The 17,983-nt window shown below is 40.8% G+C and overlaps 3 protein-coding genes across 3 annotated transcripts; all 3 read left to right on the plus strand.

The window, feature by feature from the left end:
- Positions 1-4,402: 4,402 nt before the first annotated feature.
- Positions 4,403-6,530, plus strand: LOC124052997 (parvalbumin, thymic-like). Its single transcript, XM_046377895.1, has 4 exons — positions 4,403-4,631; positions 4,792-4,924; positions 5,121-5,230; positions 5,961-6,530. Exons 1-4 carry the CDS (start codon positions 4,571-4,573, stop codon positions 5,987-5,989), a joined length of 333 nt encoding a protein of 110 aa, XP_046233851.1. The 5' UTR covers positions 4,403-4,570; the 3' UTR covers positions 5,990-6,530.
- Positions 6,531-10,110: 3,580 nt separating this feature from the next.
- LOC124052998 (parvalbumin alpha) lies at positions 10,111-12,707 on the plus strand. Its single transcript, XM_046377896.1, has 5 exons — positions 10,111-10,198; positions 10,674-10,740; positions 11,540-11,672; positions 12,084-12,193; positions 12,311-12,707. Exons 2-5 carry the CDS (start codon positions 10,680-10,682, stop codon positions 12,334-12,336), a joined length of 330 nt encoding a protein of 109 aa, XP_046233852.1. The 5' UTR covers positions 10,111-10,198; positions 10,674-10,679; the 3' UTR covers positions 12,337-12,707.
- A 1,962-nt stretch (positions 12,708-14,669) lies between these two features.
- On the plus strand, positions 14,670-17,844 carry pvalb9 (parvalbumin 9). Its single transcript, XM_046376982.1, has 5 exons — positions 14,670-14,975; positions 15,570-15,637; positions 16,262-16,394; positions 16,775-16,884; positions 17,558-17,844. Exons 2-5 carry the CDS (start codon positions 15,577-15,579, stop codon positions 17,581-17,583), a joined length of 330 nt encoding a protein of 109 aa, XP_046232938.1. The 5' UTR covers positions 14,670-14,975; positions 15,570-15,576; the 3' UTR covers positions 17,584-17,844.
- Positions 17,845-17,983: the final 139 nt, after the last annotated feature.

Consider the following 17,983-nt stretch of genomic DNA (forward strand, 5'->3'; position numbering starts at 1 on the left):
ATTTATCGCACCATAGGAACAGGAAACACGATAGTATGGTTTCATGCAATCCTTAGGGGAGATTTGTTTTGGCTTGCATTTTCCAATAACTGTAATATGGAGAAAAGGCTGCTCAGGTGGAATATATTTTGGGAAGGTCTAAGCTTGTTATCATATCAGCAACCATTGTTCTATGTCCCTTATATCCATATGTACAGCACACCTATAAATCCAGCCCAAGCCTCTCCCCTGGTGCCACGATCTTTGCTGCAGCCTCCCCCACCCACCTCTCCTCACTTTCCTCAGAGACAGCCAAGGGAGTCCCTGAGTCTCTCCGCCCCACCCAAACCCACTTACCCTGTCTTGCCCTAGCACAGATCCTATCACTTGCATCCTAAGCTGACTGGTATTCATCAGGCCCTGATCTAGTTGCACAGCAGCAACCACATTTAAGTCCAAAATGCAATGAGACAGGATTGCCCCTAAGTTACTGCTTCAACAGATAAGAAACAGAGGAGCCACGGCATAGAAGAAAGGAATGCCTGCATCTCTGTGCATTTCAAAGGCATTTCATTTGCATCCGCAGTTAGTCCAGCAGGCTGAGGAGGATCAGCTTATCCTACAGCCTGCAGCAGAACAGGACAACACCAGACTATTGCTGCAACATACAAACACTCCCATGACTGAGAGGTTTTCTTCTATATTACAGGACAAGTTTGATGTTTGGAGGAATTGTTTTTATTCACAAGGGTGAAACCACTTTCATGTCTGTGTACTAAACATGAAGCTGCTTGCTAGCTAACATAACTTAGCATAAACACTGTAAGTAACTAAACTCTTCCCCGGTTGTTATAAAACTCTGCAGAAACCATCAAAAACGAATCTATGGTGTTGGACTGGTTGGTATGTTGAACTTATATACTGATTCCACATTCTCATTGGCTTTTATCATACTTTTGCAGTACTTGAGTAATATTTATATATTAAGGTCAAGGTCATTAGGGAGGCAAGATCACTTTTGATTGCCAGCTGTGTCTTTTACCACATTTTTATCCTATGATAAGTGACTAAAATGAAAGACTCTGAGTGCTGCCCTGATACACAGCACAGGCATACAAAAAAAATGATGCATGTCCAGACACAAACTCACACACATCCAGTCTTGAGTGATTCATGTCAGAACAGAGCGGAGAGAGGAGAGTGAAACACACACATGCACAGACACACTGAATTCCTCAGACAACCACACAGAAAGATTGGTGCCAAAACAGAGGAGTGAGATAAAACCATTAATACGAGTTAAGGGTGGTGGTGGTGGTGAATGTAGGGTTTAAACTGTGTGTGTGTGGGGGGGGGGTGAATTTGAGAGCGTCACTGGCATGCCCACACCACAGCTGGTCAGATGGAAATAGATGAAACAGTAACTGAGCCCGGGAGCCCATTTTCCTCAGGGAAGTGTGCATGAACAGGGTGCCTCTTTTCTTTACTGTCTCTCTGTCTGAGAGGCCAAATGTTTCAGACCTTACAGAGGGACTGAAAGATTTACTGTAGTGGGACGTCAAGTCTGTCCTGCTGAAATAAAATGGTTTTCCACGTAAATTGTTTTACGAAATCTGACAGATGTTGCTCGTTTGTTTTTATTCTGTCTTCAAAGAGATTTTTTTTTAGCATGTACAAGTGGTGACAGACAGATAAGACTAGTAGGTCCCCATGAAAAAGTAGCAGTCAAATATAAATAGAAATCGTGCAAGAAACAAAAGTTTAACACCAGCTAAATTCATCATGTTTATATTCATCAAATGTTTCTAAGTAAATTCTTTGGGATGGAAATCCAAACTCACAGACACCTGGTCAACAAAAAAAACTACATAAAAGTCATAAAATCTAGAGCAACATTTGGAGTAAAACCACTTTAAAACTACTCATGAAAACGATTAAATTGTATACCAGGTGAATTTCTTGGCACTTCTTTTAACCTGAGATGGATGAATTTGTTCACGGTGTCCCCCGTCTGCCCATTTCACATACTAAGTTACGGTGGGTGTCACTGGGAACAGTCTGAGGGTTCAGTTCCCTTCAACATGTAGCCATCAGGAGCCAGTTAGCTGACAACTCACTGAACCACCTGAGCCATGTTCATTAAATTTAGTGTAAAAATATGAGCAATATTAATGCAAAAGGCAGTTAGAGGGTCAAACGGCAAAGATACTGTTGAACAGAAAGTGAGAAACAATACAGTTTTCTACAGTGAAGGCTGTTCAAAAAGCTTTGGAGCTGATCTGTTTTTGTAAACCAAAACTCTCACAATAAATCCTCTCAGAAGTCAGTATGTTTGTGATATTATATATTATATGTTATATAATATCGAAGTGTCCTCAAGCAACACACTGAATGTCAACTATCTCATTAAGTCTACACTGAGAATGAAATGAAAGGAAATGAAATGAAATAAGAACATATGTTCAGTACTGAACCAACACCAAAGACTGTTTGGTTCTTTAGTTTAAGTAAAATTCAGCTTACCATTTCTTTGTGTAACATTTACCTCTGCTGGTTTCCATGCACTGTGCAGAATGTCCCATTTCCAACACAAATGAAAAAAGAGGAGTTTATCTGTCAGGCATGTTGAAGTATAAAAAAAACTCCAGGTCCAAGTCCCTGCATGGTTTCTTTAAAAACACACAATATTTTGGTCCTCATATTAGCCCAGTGGCACCTCAGGCCACTTCCTGTCTGCTTTGCCCACTGTTCTCAGGTGCTCTAACTACAAAAGGTACTCAATGTGTGCAGAATATTTGCACTGTAACCCCGTTCTCACACTCCCTGTCCTACAGCTGCCTGTACCTGTTGAGGAAGCAACCAACGCTACAAACTCCCCCAAACCACTATGTGCACAGGACCGTCACCCCATCCCTATCCATCTCTCTCTGTGTCTGTCTTTTCCTCTCTGCCCCATCCCCCTCTTCCTCCTCTCATCCACCACTCCATCACACAGGAAGCCTGGTCTTCCTGAAAACAAGCATTGGAGTGTGGAAAGGGACAAGGCTGAGGGGGGCAGGTACGTGAGGGGGGGAGCAGAGGATGTTTTTGTCGTTCCTCTGCCCCCCTGGTTGCTGCAGGCCTCACTGTAGTCCATCCTGAGGAAACCAGGCCCACGTCACTCTGGTCAGGCCTTGGGCCCACACGTGCTGCCTGTTAGGCCGACTATGACGCAGTAACTTCAGTGCTCCGACAGCTCCTCACACATGGGAGCCATAAAGACATATGTGGACTGAAACTGTGGAAAACACTGCTTGTCAAACCTTCATGGCATTAGCCAGCAGGAAGTGCCCATACAAAATTGCGTGGAGTGCATTTCTGTTACACAAAAGGGGTCAAATGTGGTGTAGAGAGATATTATGGGGAAGGTTTGTGTTGTGCCAGAACAAACGTCTACAGCTTTGCCAGATAACCACACTCTATTTCCTGTTTGCAGTAGTTGCAAACTGCCAAGCCACCTGCAAGTGTGGGAATTCTTCATGCCTGCCATCGACTGATTTATAATAAATGAAAAAATGAACATCAGGCAATACTTATTAAGTCCAGTTTTTATCTTTTTTTTAAGGTTTTAATTTCAACCTGTTATTCAGGGCAAGACATGTCAAGTCAAGATAATTTTATTCATACATCACAAATCAATAAAATGCCTCAAGGGACAATCTGTGCAACTACACCCTCCACATTGAGACACTTGAATCCAGTGAGGACAAAATCTGTGAAAGGGAAATAATGGAAGAAAATGCAGCAAGAGCATCAGAGGAGGAGGAGTCCCTCTATCAGAATGTGCAGACCTGCAGTACAGGTGCTCTGCATAAGGAACAGACAACCTGAAATGAAAAAAAAGCACAATTGGCTCTAAATGTGCATATTTAAAGCCATGTGTGTGTGTGTGTCATTTAAAAAAGGCCAACTTTGAATGAATGAATGAATGAAAGTGTAACCCGCAGTATTGTCATCACTTGGCATGTTGAGCATCTTTTTAAACAAGCACTCACTCATATGTTAAATGGAGTATGTGGGAACAAGGCGACTGTGAGTGGAGACAGCTCTATGGAGCGCAGCCTGAAAGTGACAGAGGCCATAATAACAGGATGTTTACAGCCTGCTGAAACACTGCCAGAGATGACCACAAGCAGGCAGTAACTGTGGCTGGAAACACGAGCAAAGAGGAAACGCAGGCCAGCCAGGTTCCCTCCAGATCCACCAAATATAACCTCAGTGACTTGCTGTTTTGTTTACAGACAGACGCTTCCTGACTGGGGTCTGTTTACTTAGATTTCATTTCCAATTCGACCTCTGACCCCTGGAGAAACCACTCTAGAAAAGACTGTTGTGCAAATTTGGCTTTTTCTCAGCCCCCCTTTCACACAGACACATACACACAGTTTGCTGAAGTGGTCAGCTGCAGGTGACAGTGGACAGAAGGACACTGGTGGTTTCTGACACCAGGGGGGTTAAGTCTATTCACTGTCACCAGTATTCTCTTTCTGCCCATCAGTGGTCACATATTGCACCAGGCTGCAACATCCACCCCAAAAGAGTCTTCACCAATATGGCTATTACTGACTTTTTAGCTGCCTCGGACATCACCTCGGCTATTAATGCCTGTAAAGGTCAGGAGGGCGTTATTTTTGAGTATGAATGATGATGTATGATAAAAGTGGGAATGACTGAAAATTGCTCTTGTCGCAGGATATATATGGCCTTTGTTTATATGGGATCTCATTTCATGTCAACTAAGTGGTTCTCATTTATCTGTGATTTTGCTTTCAGCGAAGGATTCCTTCAGCCCGAAGATGTTTTTCAAAACAGTGGGTTTATCCAAGAAAACTCCAACAGAGATCGAGAGGGTCTTCAAGATTTTGGACCAGGACAAAAGTGGCTACATAGAGCAGGACGAGTTACAGTTGAGTTTTAAACGCAACACATATTAAGTGTCATGGTGTGGAGTTTGTTTAGTTTGTCATGACAATAAGCTGGGTTTCATTTTTATTCACTGTTATGTGTCAGTATGAAATGCACTACATTTAATGTGTTTATGGATTCTGTTCCCATTATGTTCTGTTTTCTCACCTTGGTGCTTCATCCCTGCTCTTCATCAGACTCTTCCTGCAGAACTTCTCCAAAGGAGCGAGGCCCCTGACTGCAGCTGAGACCAGAGCTTTCCTGCTGGAGGGAGACTCGGATGGAGACGGAAAAATCGGCTGGGAAGGTAGGCAGTAGATGCTGATCAGGCTTATTATTACTATCATTATTTTTTGGTTTATCAGGCAGGAGTGTTTGGTTTGCCCTGCTGTGTTGTCACAAAGAGGAGCACATCATTTCACACAAACTGAAAGGTGTTTGAGTTCAGCTTTATTAATTTATTGAAAACCAATAAATAGAATCAGTGGTGGAAATAGTCGTGTTGTTTGTTTGCTGATATATAATACAAAAAACAGAATAAAGGAAAGTGGAACAGTTTATCAAATGCACAAAACAAATGCAAGTAAGTATTTTTAAGTCATAAAAATAATTAAAAAAAATAATAATATTTTTATGCTTGACTTCGTGAATAGTAGAGTCAATGTGAAGAGTAAGAGCTTCCCTTTTCCCAGTTTGAAAAAGAAGCAGACAGGACCAAACTGTATCAACAAAACAGCCAAAACTGTCATAAATCATCAAGATAAAAATAATTCGTGTCAGTACGTCAGTTAATAGTCAGTCGATGGTCTGAAAGTCAGTACTCTTTCATGCTTGTGCTCTGTTTCACTGCGTTGCCAAGCAGCTTTTGTGCAACAATCAGCTCCTACAAAGTGTCAGTCCCAGAGCTTCACACCCCACTATAATAGGCCACATTTGTTGTTTAATGAAATGGATGGGTGATTATTTCCAGATGAATATGAAAGAGAAGAATAAAAAATATCTAATGTTATGTCTGTCTTTGATTCTTTCATTTTCAGAGTTTTCTGCGCTGGTCAAGTCATCGTAAATCACACGTGAGCCCTTTGGTTTGGCGTATGACGATAATCTCAGGGTGGACCTCTTTTTATAATGTTTACTAGCTACAGCAAACAATATGGAGACTCATCCTGGGATTCTTAGGTGTTTAGAGTAATAAGATATGTTGTCGATTTAATGGAAAGTAATGTAATTAAGTAATAAAAGCAGACCATGGTTTAAATCTCGTCTCTCTGCTATGTGTCTTTCCCTGGCAGAAAAGTGAATAAATAAATAGAAATGTTCATCCATGAAATGTTAGTAGTTTTTTCCTGCTTGTATTGAGTTTCTTGTCAACAGATAAGAAGAATTATCTCATGTGTCTCATGTTATCATGTTATATTGAGCACTGGGAGAAGTCCAGCCTGTACAGGAGGCTTTGGTTTCTCTAATTAACGGCGTGAGCAACTTTCCACCGTGCAAATGAAGTGTTTGACATTCTGGCATACTCAATTTGACACCTTAGATGGAGTAATTTGGTGTAAATTATATGTTTACACATGGACAACATGTACACAGCACTGAACCAGTTTTCTTTTATATAATTCTCATAGACACATGTCAGATTATTCAGATATTCGCCACCACAAAACCAAATAAATTTGGACTTCATGGACCGCCTTCATATGCTTTTAAACAAGCTTATCTGTGGCAATAAAACAGTTCATAATGTATTTGTTCTGAGTGGTCTGATCTTTCTTACCTCATATTCACAGCAGGAAAGTGGCACATACTGCAATTTGCAGGAGTCACCTTACAGAAAAAAATGCATGACATTCAGTCTGCAGTCTGCAAACAGCTAATGAGCAACATAAAGCTCAGGCTGAGAATACAGTACGTCCCTCTTGTGTTTCACTCAAAGACTGCCAGGCTGGACCAAATAAAGGTGGAGCTAATTATAATGACTTTATACTGCAGGACAACATGTCAATTTTTCTAAAAGTCTTTTGTTAACGACATAATGCATTTATTTGCTATAATTTCAATTATTAATCTAAATCTGCAGAGTGACTCAAAAACACAGTATAATATTTCCTCATGAAACATAGTGAATGTATTCATGTATTGTAATTAAGAAGTACCGTACTTGCGTCATTTAATTAATTCACAGTAGCAACAAACTGTAAAATAAAATCCTACATTACAAGTAACTGCTTTCACATTTTTACTTAAGTAAAAGTACAGAAGTATTAAGGACAAAAAACACTGTTACTCTCTATGCAGACTTATCAGTGTTACATTATCATCTTATCAGATCGTTGTCATTGATGCATTCACATCAAGCAGGTCACCTTACTGCTGTAGTCTGTAAATGACATCAGATTCAGTCAGTAACTGTCACTGAGCAGCTTATTGGCACTGAGGGCTCAACCACTACAGGCCACAAATGTTTGCTCCTGTTAGTGTGAATTGCAGATCGGGGGGCACAGGCAGGACACAGTTGGATCAGAAGCAGCTCTGGCAAGGCATCAACGGCAACCAGGTCTGAGGAGTACCTGCCGTGACCCAGCATAGGAACTCTGGGAAGGGATAGAGTTTCTGGGCCAGCACATTTACAGGACTTCTGCCAATGAAGCACATTTATTTGCGACTTTCTCTCAGAAGGCAAGCCACAGTCTCAGAGAATACAGGTCACTTCTATTTCTGCCGCAGCATGAGCTCTCAGCAGGAACGTAGTTAGCCTGTACAATAAATTAATTCACACAGAAGGCCGAAATAAAAATCTGATGCGGCCTTGGGCTACCTAACACGACAGTAAATTCTTCGTAAGTACTTGGTTGACACAATATAACCTTAATGCAGTTTCGTTGTGAGTCCATTTGTGCTTTCTACAGTATGGAAAATGAAGGTGAAGCTTATTAAACCCACAATTCCAAATGTACATTTCAAACATAATATAACGGGGTGACGGTCCTTCACCATCTCTGCTTACAGACATTCATAGCCTCCCTTCATGGGTTTCATTCCTGCTGTGAGATATTTGTAATTTAAACCTGATATTGAAGAAGGGCAGGAATAGTTACAGTATCCATGGCCGAGTCGTTTGAGGTGAAGGAACTCATTTGACCAGAGCAAATGTTAAAGGCCGAAGACGAGTTTTACAGAACGTTTAAAAAGATGTGAAGTGAAGAAGAAGCAGAATGGCACAAATGCATAATAAAAATCCTTTCGTTCTGCTGAGATATCACACACCTGAAGCCACTGAAATGAAGGAAGTTACTGATTGGTCTAAACAAGATATTTAAGATTTTAAAGAGATCAAGACGTGCAGAACTGAAACTACAGTTTAAGTGAGAATTTCCGAAATGAAAGGATGATTCATGCAGACAATTGAAATGTGCTGATATTACAGTTTTAACACTGTACACCAGTCAGCGGATGGTCTCAACACTGCCTCCTGATTTACAATAGGCACATGACACCCTGCAGCCGTCATGAGAGCAAATATGGGCATGGAAGGACCCCTGGACAAGTTCCTCATTTAATTTCATTGTGTGGTGCGGTGTGAGAACTGGGTGTCATTACGCAACTGAAGTGTAAAGATGATGATGACAATGGCGATGATGATGACGATACGAATCATGATCAGTTTTCAGCGTTTCCTTACATAGCAACACAAATAGTTTCACCACCATAAGGAGATATGGTCCGAAGGGGTGTAAGAAGACCACAAATAAAACCTGGCAAACGGCTCTCAGCTGCGTGTGAGTAGATGATGACGATGTACTTTTAAATGAAGGCGTTTCGATCAACCCCCACTGGTGCTACAATTAAACCCCTCTTAACTTTGGCCATGAAGCTCATAGTGTAATCTTAAAACTTGTCATGTTTCCATAAAGTTTTCTTATTCCCTTTGAGCCAAGATATGCCGAAATTTCAATAACACGAGAAGCCGTGAATGATGTATTTTTTTTTTCCTTTAAATTAATGAGAAAAGACCAAAATGCCTGAACTTCATTTTGATTATGAGCAACAGGAGGATCAAATGGCACATGGTCACTTTCTGCAGCTACTTTTATTTTCTCTTTCTAACAGTTAGCCAGATTAGCTTCATACAGTCTCTCTTTCACCGAAACGGCACAAATGTCACCACTGAACCAAACGCAAGCCTAGACAAGTGTTAGTTATTCCTGTTTACAACCTCCTTAAAAAAAAACAAAAGATGGAAACATGAAAAGACATTTAAGATGTTATACAAATAAACTTTTTTGTACTTGGTCACGTTACCATCGTGGGTGATAATCAATCACAACAAGCAGACTTTTCCGACACTGGAATGCCAAGAAAGTCATTGCAGACATTTTACGCACGCCAGTTGCGCACTGGCTCGTTTTCACCGAAACGGCGTCGTTCAGAGGGCACGTGTGGGGTAATTAATCACCATGGGTGATTATGGTATTATACAAGGTGGCTACATAATCAGAAATAATAACGTTTATTTCATTAATGTTTTTTATTATTATTATTAAGGCAGTCTGACAATACTGCAGACAGCAGGCTTATCTGGATGAGATGGCAATGTAAACTGATGTTTGGAAGTGGGCATCCACTGAATTTACTTCACAAACATCACAACCATCAATAATAATCAAGAAGAAACTAAAAAACTTATGACTTGACATAACAAAACCTTTACATTTCCCATTAAAAAAGTCTTGGATACAAAGCTTAACATACTGACATTACAGCTCAGTGTCTGACAGTAAGTTCACATCAGCAAGGCAAAACTAGTCATCACCAAAGCAGCCTGTCTGAAGCTGTAATAACTTACACTACAGAAACATGCTTGATCTGTGTGATAATCTGCAACACACAACGTAAAACTTTACCTCATTCTTCTCTCCGTAGTGCTCTGCACAGTTTAACAGATCTAAACTACATGGCCACAGAGTACATTTCACCCAAATCAGCAGCGTATATTATTAGCCCTATGCAATATCAAGCACTTTTGCATAGGCCTACACTTAGCCTACCATTTAAGCATCTTCATTTATGTGCACATAAATAGAACAGCTCTGTCTACTGGACACATTTTTCGACCGACTGCTTCGACTGCTTTGCGCACAGTGTCTGTTACATAGCCTATGCATCATATTTCGGGCGAGTGAAGATATATAAGCTTTGAGAGCGACTGAGGAGTTCACTGCAGTGAGCAGGATCATCTGAGCGAATCCACTCTAGTCTTAGAGATAACCCCAAGGTGAGTTTCATAAAGGAGCTGCAGACCTCTAGGCGCTACTGCCTGACTAAGAGAGTGGTTCAGAGCTTCAGCTTCATGCAACGGGATCTAAATCGAGGAAAGGGCCGCACAGGGCCAGATTCTGAACATCAGAAGCTCAGAGTTTGGCTTTGGACTAACTAAGGAACCAAATGGAAAAAAAAATCTATGCCAACCAACCACAGCTGCAAAGGATATTTGATCTTTTGCCTTGGAGGGCTTGGTTTTGGAAAAAAAATTGGACTACCTTTTCTGATCATTTGTTTTGGGGCTACCAGAGAGGAATACACACAGAGAGGAAATGTATTACATGTAGCTGTAGTGTATGAATGCTGTATTGTGAAGCACAGTGAGGCAACTTAACATGCTTAGATTCCAAGTAAAACTGCTTCATCCTGTCTGATTTGCTACAGCTGAACTGATGAACTGATGACTTTCCTCTGCTCTCCTCCCTCAGTTAAAAATGGCATTCGCTGGAATTCTGAAAGACGCTGACATCACTGCAGCCCTTGCGGCTTGCCAAGGTAAACCCTACCATGGGAATGACACAGCATGCAGTACTAAAACTTAAGACAGCCTAGATGGTAGCCACACAGGCTCAAAATCACACACTAGAAAAACATCTGGCTTCTTGTTTTACTCATCTGTAGGTGAATATCTCACTGCAGAATTCAGTTGTCAGAGCAGCATCACACAGAGCAGGTTGTAGTTAAAGCCAGTCAGAGGATGCCTCTTGCTTCTTCTCTGCATTTAGCTGCAGAAATCTTTTAAAATACATCTTCTTGCTGGATCGATAGTGCAGCAAGTGTGCAGCAAGACTTTTGCTCCTGTGTGTCTTAGCACAAAATGTGTATTCCCATTTGTATGTGTATAGCTACAGCAAGCAAAAGTCTTCTGCAAAGTCAGGGGTGGCAGAGGTACCACTCAAGTAGCCATACAACAGTGTAGAAAAAAGTAAAAGTAAAAGTCATTCATTCAAAATTTGGCGTAAGTAAAAGCGCAGAAGCATTAGCATCAAAAGTATGAAAAGCAAAAGCAATCAATACATAGAATAATATAGATTTTATTATTGTAGTTATTGATGCATTATTATGTAAACATCACTTAAATGTTTCAGGTGGTCAAGCTGGACCTAATTTAACTACTTCATATACTGCTGGAGAGCTTAATATGTAATTATGTATCACGATTAAATTCTTCGTTATATTTTGTATTAACCTGAATCAGCGAAATAGTGAGTAAAACTGTCAAATAAATGAAACTTGTGCACAAAGTGTGACCCATCTACAAGACCTGATATGATCCTTCTTTGTCTCCTCACAGCTGCCGACTCTTTCAAGCACAAGGATTTCTTTGCTAAGGTCGGCCTGACTGGCAAGTCCCCTGATGACGTCAAGAAGGCCTTCGCCGTCATTGACCAGGACAAGAGTGGCTACATTGAGGAGGAAGAGCTGAAGTAGGCACTGTTTCTAGGGTTTTACTTCTCTGAACCTGGTGCAGAGATCATCTTTCTTTTCACTTCGGTGAATTCAGAATGATGATAGCACGCCATTGCATCTGCGAAGCTACCCGGCTACTATGCCAGCTTTATCCTCTGGCGTAGGGTGACATGGAGCAAAGGAGAAACGAGAACAGACAATAGAAATATGGAGCGACACCGAATGCATTTTCTTCAGAAATCCCAAATTATCCAGAAATAAATGCCAAGAAATTAATAGGGTTTTTTCTGAGGGATTGCCTCTCAGAAACCAATCAGCTCAGTGAAAAAAGTGCACTCTGATCATGCAGAATGAATAGATGATGACCACTTTCTGTTCTAAAAGTGTTTTTACTGTGATACTGAGCCTTCCTCTCTGATCATCCTCAGGCTGTTCCTGCAGAACTTCTCTGCCTCTGCCAGAGCTCTGACCGACGCTGAGACCAAGGCGTTTCTCAAGGCCGGTGACTCTGATGGTGACGGCAAGATCGGAGTTGATGGTGAGAGAAACCTTATCTGGAATTCAAAATCAGATTTAGAGGCTTCAAATAAATGCATATCCCTCAAAAGGTCGTGAAATAACACTCAAAATTCTCTCTTTCTTTGCCCCCCTGCAGAGTTTGCTGACTTGGTCAAGGGTTAAATGAATAAGCTGACCAACATCTTACTTCTAAAGGAACAACTTGAGCCAAGACATACTCCTCCTCTCTTCTTCTCCTCTTCCCTCACTCTCTCAATCTTCAGTACTCCCCACCACTTTTATACACTTGACCCCCCCGCCATCGACCGTAAATAAACTCTTCCCTCTCTCTCTCTCTCTGGCCGTGCTCACTCTTCGCTGTCCACAATGAATGTACCTGACTAAGTTTATAGCGTGGTTGACTTGTGTCTTTCTCTCTCTCACTTCTGTCGTCGTTTTACTATGTGAGTTTTGCTTACCGTGAGATCAGATGATGTACTGTAATGGGAAACGGACGAACGGATGAGAAAACAATAAAGGTTCTTTTTCAGTAACACAAGTCTGACCCTGGTCTTCAATGCATTTGGGAATTAGTAAAGATGAAGATAGCCACAAAAATATAGTTTTGACAGTAATGATAACCTTTTGATTCGCACAATGAATCTGGGAATAGCAAAGACCTTTTTCAGTAAATATGACCAAGTGATTAGCATAAGCAAATGATTGATGATTTCATCTAAAATTTAAAGAAATAGCAAATGGATTTTCCATACAAATCTTGATCCACTGATATCAAATTGTAATTATAGCAACCACTGCGACACATGTAGCTGAAAAATGCTAATCTACTGTCACAGCAGCACAAGCGGACAAGTCGTAAAGTCAGCAACGTGACTCAGTAATTTGCACTATACAGAAATATTTAGCCAAAGTTTAGCTCACGCTTGCCATCACACACTCCTGGTCATCCCAGAATAACTAACAGCAGCAGCGAAACCTGTCAGTGCACTGAACTGACCAATGGAGTGGAGTGTGATTTCTACTTATTATTATTTAACATTTCATTTCTAATGGCAAAAATGTGTTATTTCTTCTTTTAAAAACTACATAGTTTGTTTTTAAAAGGTGTCTTTTACATTACTAACAGGGATTTTTGTTGGAAGTCTCATCCAGCTGTCATAGTGTAACGTGTAAAAAAAACATAAGATTCATCTTCTTAATCTAGACTCCAATGCAGAAACATTCTCGCACACACCCAACTCCTGTCCTACTTAATCCAGTCCTCATCTCATATAACTCGTGTTGAAGCTCAACGCCTCATGCCCTAATTTAAGATGGCTCTGCACTGCTGTGAAGCAGCCTCAAGGTGGCGCCTCTGATCTGTCACCAAATCACAAGAATTTCAGATGTTTGACTGTAGTATAATGTAAAGCTGACACTGAAAATACAGTAAATGTTTTTTTCAGAGCTTCGCATGAGTCATTGAGTCAACTTTTTTCGTACTACAAGTGCCTGTGAGGTCACTGAAAATGCTGTCACAAGTGTTAAGTCAGAGTTTCGGCGCTTGTGATAGTTGGAAGAATAATGAGATTTATTCCCTTGGTTCTCGTTACATTCAGCGTCGCTCCCCTCTCTGCTAATGCCATTAGTGCTGACTGGATTCACCAGAGACGCTGCTGTGTCAGATGGTTTGAAAGGCCTCCCCCTCTGCAGACAACACAACTCATCAGTTTAGAGTGTCTGTTCGTCATGGTGACCAGGTGCACATGTGCAGTCCGCAGCCAGCCCCCTCACCTTACAGGAGGTCAGGTGTTGGAGTATCTCTAAATGCACACCAGCATTATGCACGAAACTGACCCGGTTGTCTAACTGTGTTACATATAAGTGAATGAAGAATGAGATTATGAGCCAAACGTTTATTGTGGAAACAGCAGTGGTATAAATGAACAACTCCAATCTATTTTAACTGAATATCTTGTTGTTTTGGTATGTTGATACTTTGGAAAGGCAGTCCTGTCCTTTAAGTAGTTCCTTTTTTCAACTTCCTTTGTCTCTGAAGAGAACTTGTTATTGTAATTGGAACACATTATGTCTATGGAGGAAAGACATCAAAGTATTTCTTACTCACAGTTGCTGCCAAATGTTGCTTTTTAACATTATTCCAAAGTTCTCTTTTAACCTGCTCAACAGGGTTATAGGCAAATAAAATAAACCCAAAACAGTCAGATAATGGGGTTTGGAGGGTTTTTTTTTTTTTTAATTTCACCGCCAAAACTTGTAATGTCAGTGGGACACATAGTGTAAGATTACTGATGAGGATAACAATCCCTCAGTGGCGCATAAGATGATTTATGACCTCCTGCTCTCTATGGTCATCTGAATTTAGGAGATTATTCACTAAGACCAAAGAGAGAAACTGGGCCTGATTAAATTTGAGATGTCTGTAAGCTTCCACCTGCAGAGAGGGAGGAGAGAGGCGGGGGGGAGTGAGGGAGGGTGGGAGAAAGCGATGTAGAACCTAACACAGGGGAAAAGTCGATTGGACAAAAACCACAGTGCTATGACAGTAAATGCGAGAGGGGAGAGGTGAGAGCAGCGTCGTATATATAGGCATACAGTAAAGGCTAACTGGCCAGGTAAGGAACACGAGAAGGAAGCGGCTGGCTGCGGGAAAATTTGATCCGCGGACAGGCTGGAAACTCAAGTATCCATCGGCATATCCGCCCGGCCTATATAAGACCGAGCCAGCTGTGAGAGGTAACCACAAAGCCTCACCTGCTGCAACTTTGGACCTGGACGGAGAGGAAACCGAGCCAACAGCGGTGAGTCCCACAGCTGCAGGGGGGCACAGGTGTCGGCCAGGTGTGCTACCTGCCGGCTCTGAGCTATAGTGCCTATATTCTATATGTAACAGCCTATTTTCTCTTTAATGAAGTTCTTTTTTTGTTTTTTGTTTTTTTTTTCACTTTTGCAGGGGTTTGTACAAGTTTTAGACAATTCTTTATGATGAATGACTTGATAGAAGGTGTTCTAGGCCAATAACAGGACGTGTTTACAGGTTTATTAGGGACTCAGAAAAGTGATGTATTTTAATTTTTTCGCAAGTGGGGGAGGGAGGGGGGTGTTTCAACTCTTAATTGTTTTTATTATTATTATGTATAATTATTATGAGGTTCCAAATTGGCATCAAAAACACTTCAGCAGCATGTCTTCTATCTTTTTGAATTTCCCACTGGATTTTTTTCATTGATGAGTCGAGCATATTTGCCAAACAATCAAGACTGGAGTTTTGATGGGATCATAACATTAATCCAGCATGACACCAAATGAACTAGGGGCGATTCACAAAGTAGGTGAAGTGTGTCTGAGAGAGAGAGAGTGTGAATAATTGACAGAGCTTTTCTTTGACTCTACAGGACCAACATGTCACTCACCTCCATCCTTTCAGCTGAGGCCATTGAAAATGCTGTCAAGGACTGTCAAGGTAGCATCTCCACATTCACGCACACATTCACACATGCACAAGCACACACACACACATATTGGACCAAGCCCTTCCCTACTAATATTTAAAACTGTTCATAATTCATCACAGAAAATTACGCAGAACAGGACTCATCTATCCGTGACTTCCACGTTATGATAATCCCTTTACAGGATCAATAGCTGTAACTGACTAAATTCACAGCTATTTGTGATAAAATGCACAATAATCTTGATCCAAATTTGATAAATCGATCTACTCATAATCCATGTTGCAGATCATTATAACACTCCCCCCCCAAAGGTGCATAATCCTCACTGGGGCTGCATTGTTTCTAATATTGTACAGCATCCTCTGCACCAAAGTCATATCCAGCTTTACCTGAATGGTGATGAAATCCAAATTTAAAAATGTTTTCAATCATCTTGTCTGTTTTAGTGGAAGCACGTGTCAATTGGACTTAAAAGATAAAAACAGGGCTGGAAAATCTCCCACCTGAGCAGCAGCCATATGCTGTTTTAATCTCCACATCAGCTCCCGGTCTGGGGAACCTCATGGGTCAGCTTTAACCCCACTCTTGATTCTGTTCTTTTATTTATCTGTGTTGCTGTTATGTGTTTCCAGCTCCTGATACATTCTGCTACAAAAAGTTCTTCCAACTGTGTGGCCTGTCCTCAAAGACGCCCAAGGAAGTCAAAGATGTCTTCCAGATCCTTGATGAGGACAACAGCGGCTACATTGAGGAGTCCGAACTCAAGTCTGTGAAACTATGATAGTCTGACACTTATGATCTTCTTTGTTATGGAATTATTTTTACTTTCATCTTGAATTATTTTCAGTTGCAGAGCCCACTTCTGTGTTTGTGTGCGTGTGTGTGTGGCAGAAAGACAGATTTAGTACAATAAATCACACAGTGGTATTATTGAGATAGCACCATTAAGCCGCCTCTTAATAATCCACCAGGGGCAAAGAGTTATTATTGCATTTGTGTTATATAATTCACCTTTGTGTTATTGTGTGACCAAAGGGTCTTCAGTCATGCAATTTAGGAATTAGTGTGATTACGTGCATTTAAATGTGTGTCTGAGGGCATCACTGTTTGTGTGTGTGTGTATGTGTGTGTGCTCGTGTGAGTAGGTACTTCCTGCAGCGGTTTGTCCCTGGGGCGCGAACACTGACCGAGGCAGAAACCAAGAGCTTCATCTCAGCAGCTGATGATGACAGTGATGGCAGAATTGGAGCAGAGGGTCGGTATCTGATTTCTTAGGTTGTGTTTGTACAAACTCATGATTTAGGCAGAAATTATCTCACTGAATGGGCTTAATTTCAGTGGGCGGAGTCAAACAGACAGAAAAGAGTCAGTTAAGTTTAGAACGATTTGAGCTTACTGAGGAAATGCCCTCTATAGTCACTGTAAGTCATTAGCCAATGAGAAATTAAGCACATAGTTTGCTAACTTGTTTACACCCATAAAGAACTGATAAATGTTAAAGTTTTTTGTACTGTTAAAGTTTGCCATGTTGGTATTTTGTACTTCAAAAAATTGGAATCATCGAAGTTTACACTTTGATTTCTACCTGTAGAGCAGCTCTGTCTGCAAAAAGAAAAGCAAAAACCCTGTTTGAAGTTTTAAAGGTGTGAAACTGGGGGGGGTTACTGCTGTTTTTTACTACATTTAACAGGCATTACTTTTGACCTTCATGTTCAGGTTTATTACATGTTCATGCATGTCTCTGAACTGATTTAATCTTCAATATCAAATGCAATAACTTTAGCATTTGTGTAATCACTGATTTTATTTTCCATTCAACCATCCGTTCTGCATAAGGCTGAAATTTGCTGTTGATGTTGAATGAAAGGCGAAGGCAGAGGTATGTGTTGACAAATCATAGCCATCTCAACATCCTTTTCTTTTTCTAGAATTCCAGACTATGGTCCTGTCCTGAGCTTCAGGGATGAAAAGAGCTCAGGTCTTCAGGTCTTCAGTCCCCTCCCCATCTGTGGACTTTTCTGTCCCCAGCTTCCATTCCCTGTGATTTCTTTTGTTTTCTACTGAATTCTGTGTGTGGCTAATTGTTTTTAAATGACCTTTTGTCCATTTAAAGACAGCATATCTTTAATTTGTCTTTTCGCCGTGTTGGTCCATGTTTTCTTTTCTGTACATGCCTCTGACAATCAATGAAATGAATAAACATGTGGAAAATAGATCACCTCTTAATGTTTATCTTTTCTTCAAATATGTGACATGAGTACACAATGCTACAAAAATCATTCATATATTTCAGAAAAAAGCGCAACAACAATGCATGAATGTCCAAATACAAACTGATTCCTCAAGAGAGGTTT

Source organism: Scatophagus argus, chromosome 21, assembly GCF_020382885.2.
Source record: "Scatophagus argus isolate fScaArg1 chromosome 21, fScaArg1.pri, whole genome shotgun sequence".
In the NCBI taxonomy this organism is placed as follows: domain Eukaryota; kingdom Metazoa; phylum Chordata; class Actinopteri; family Scatophagidae; genus Scatophagus; species Scatophagus argus.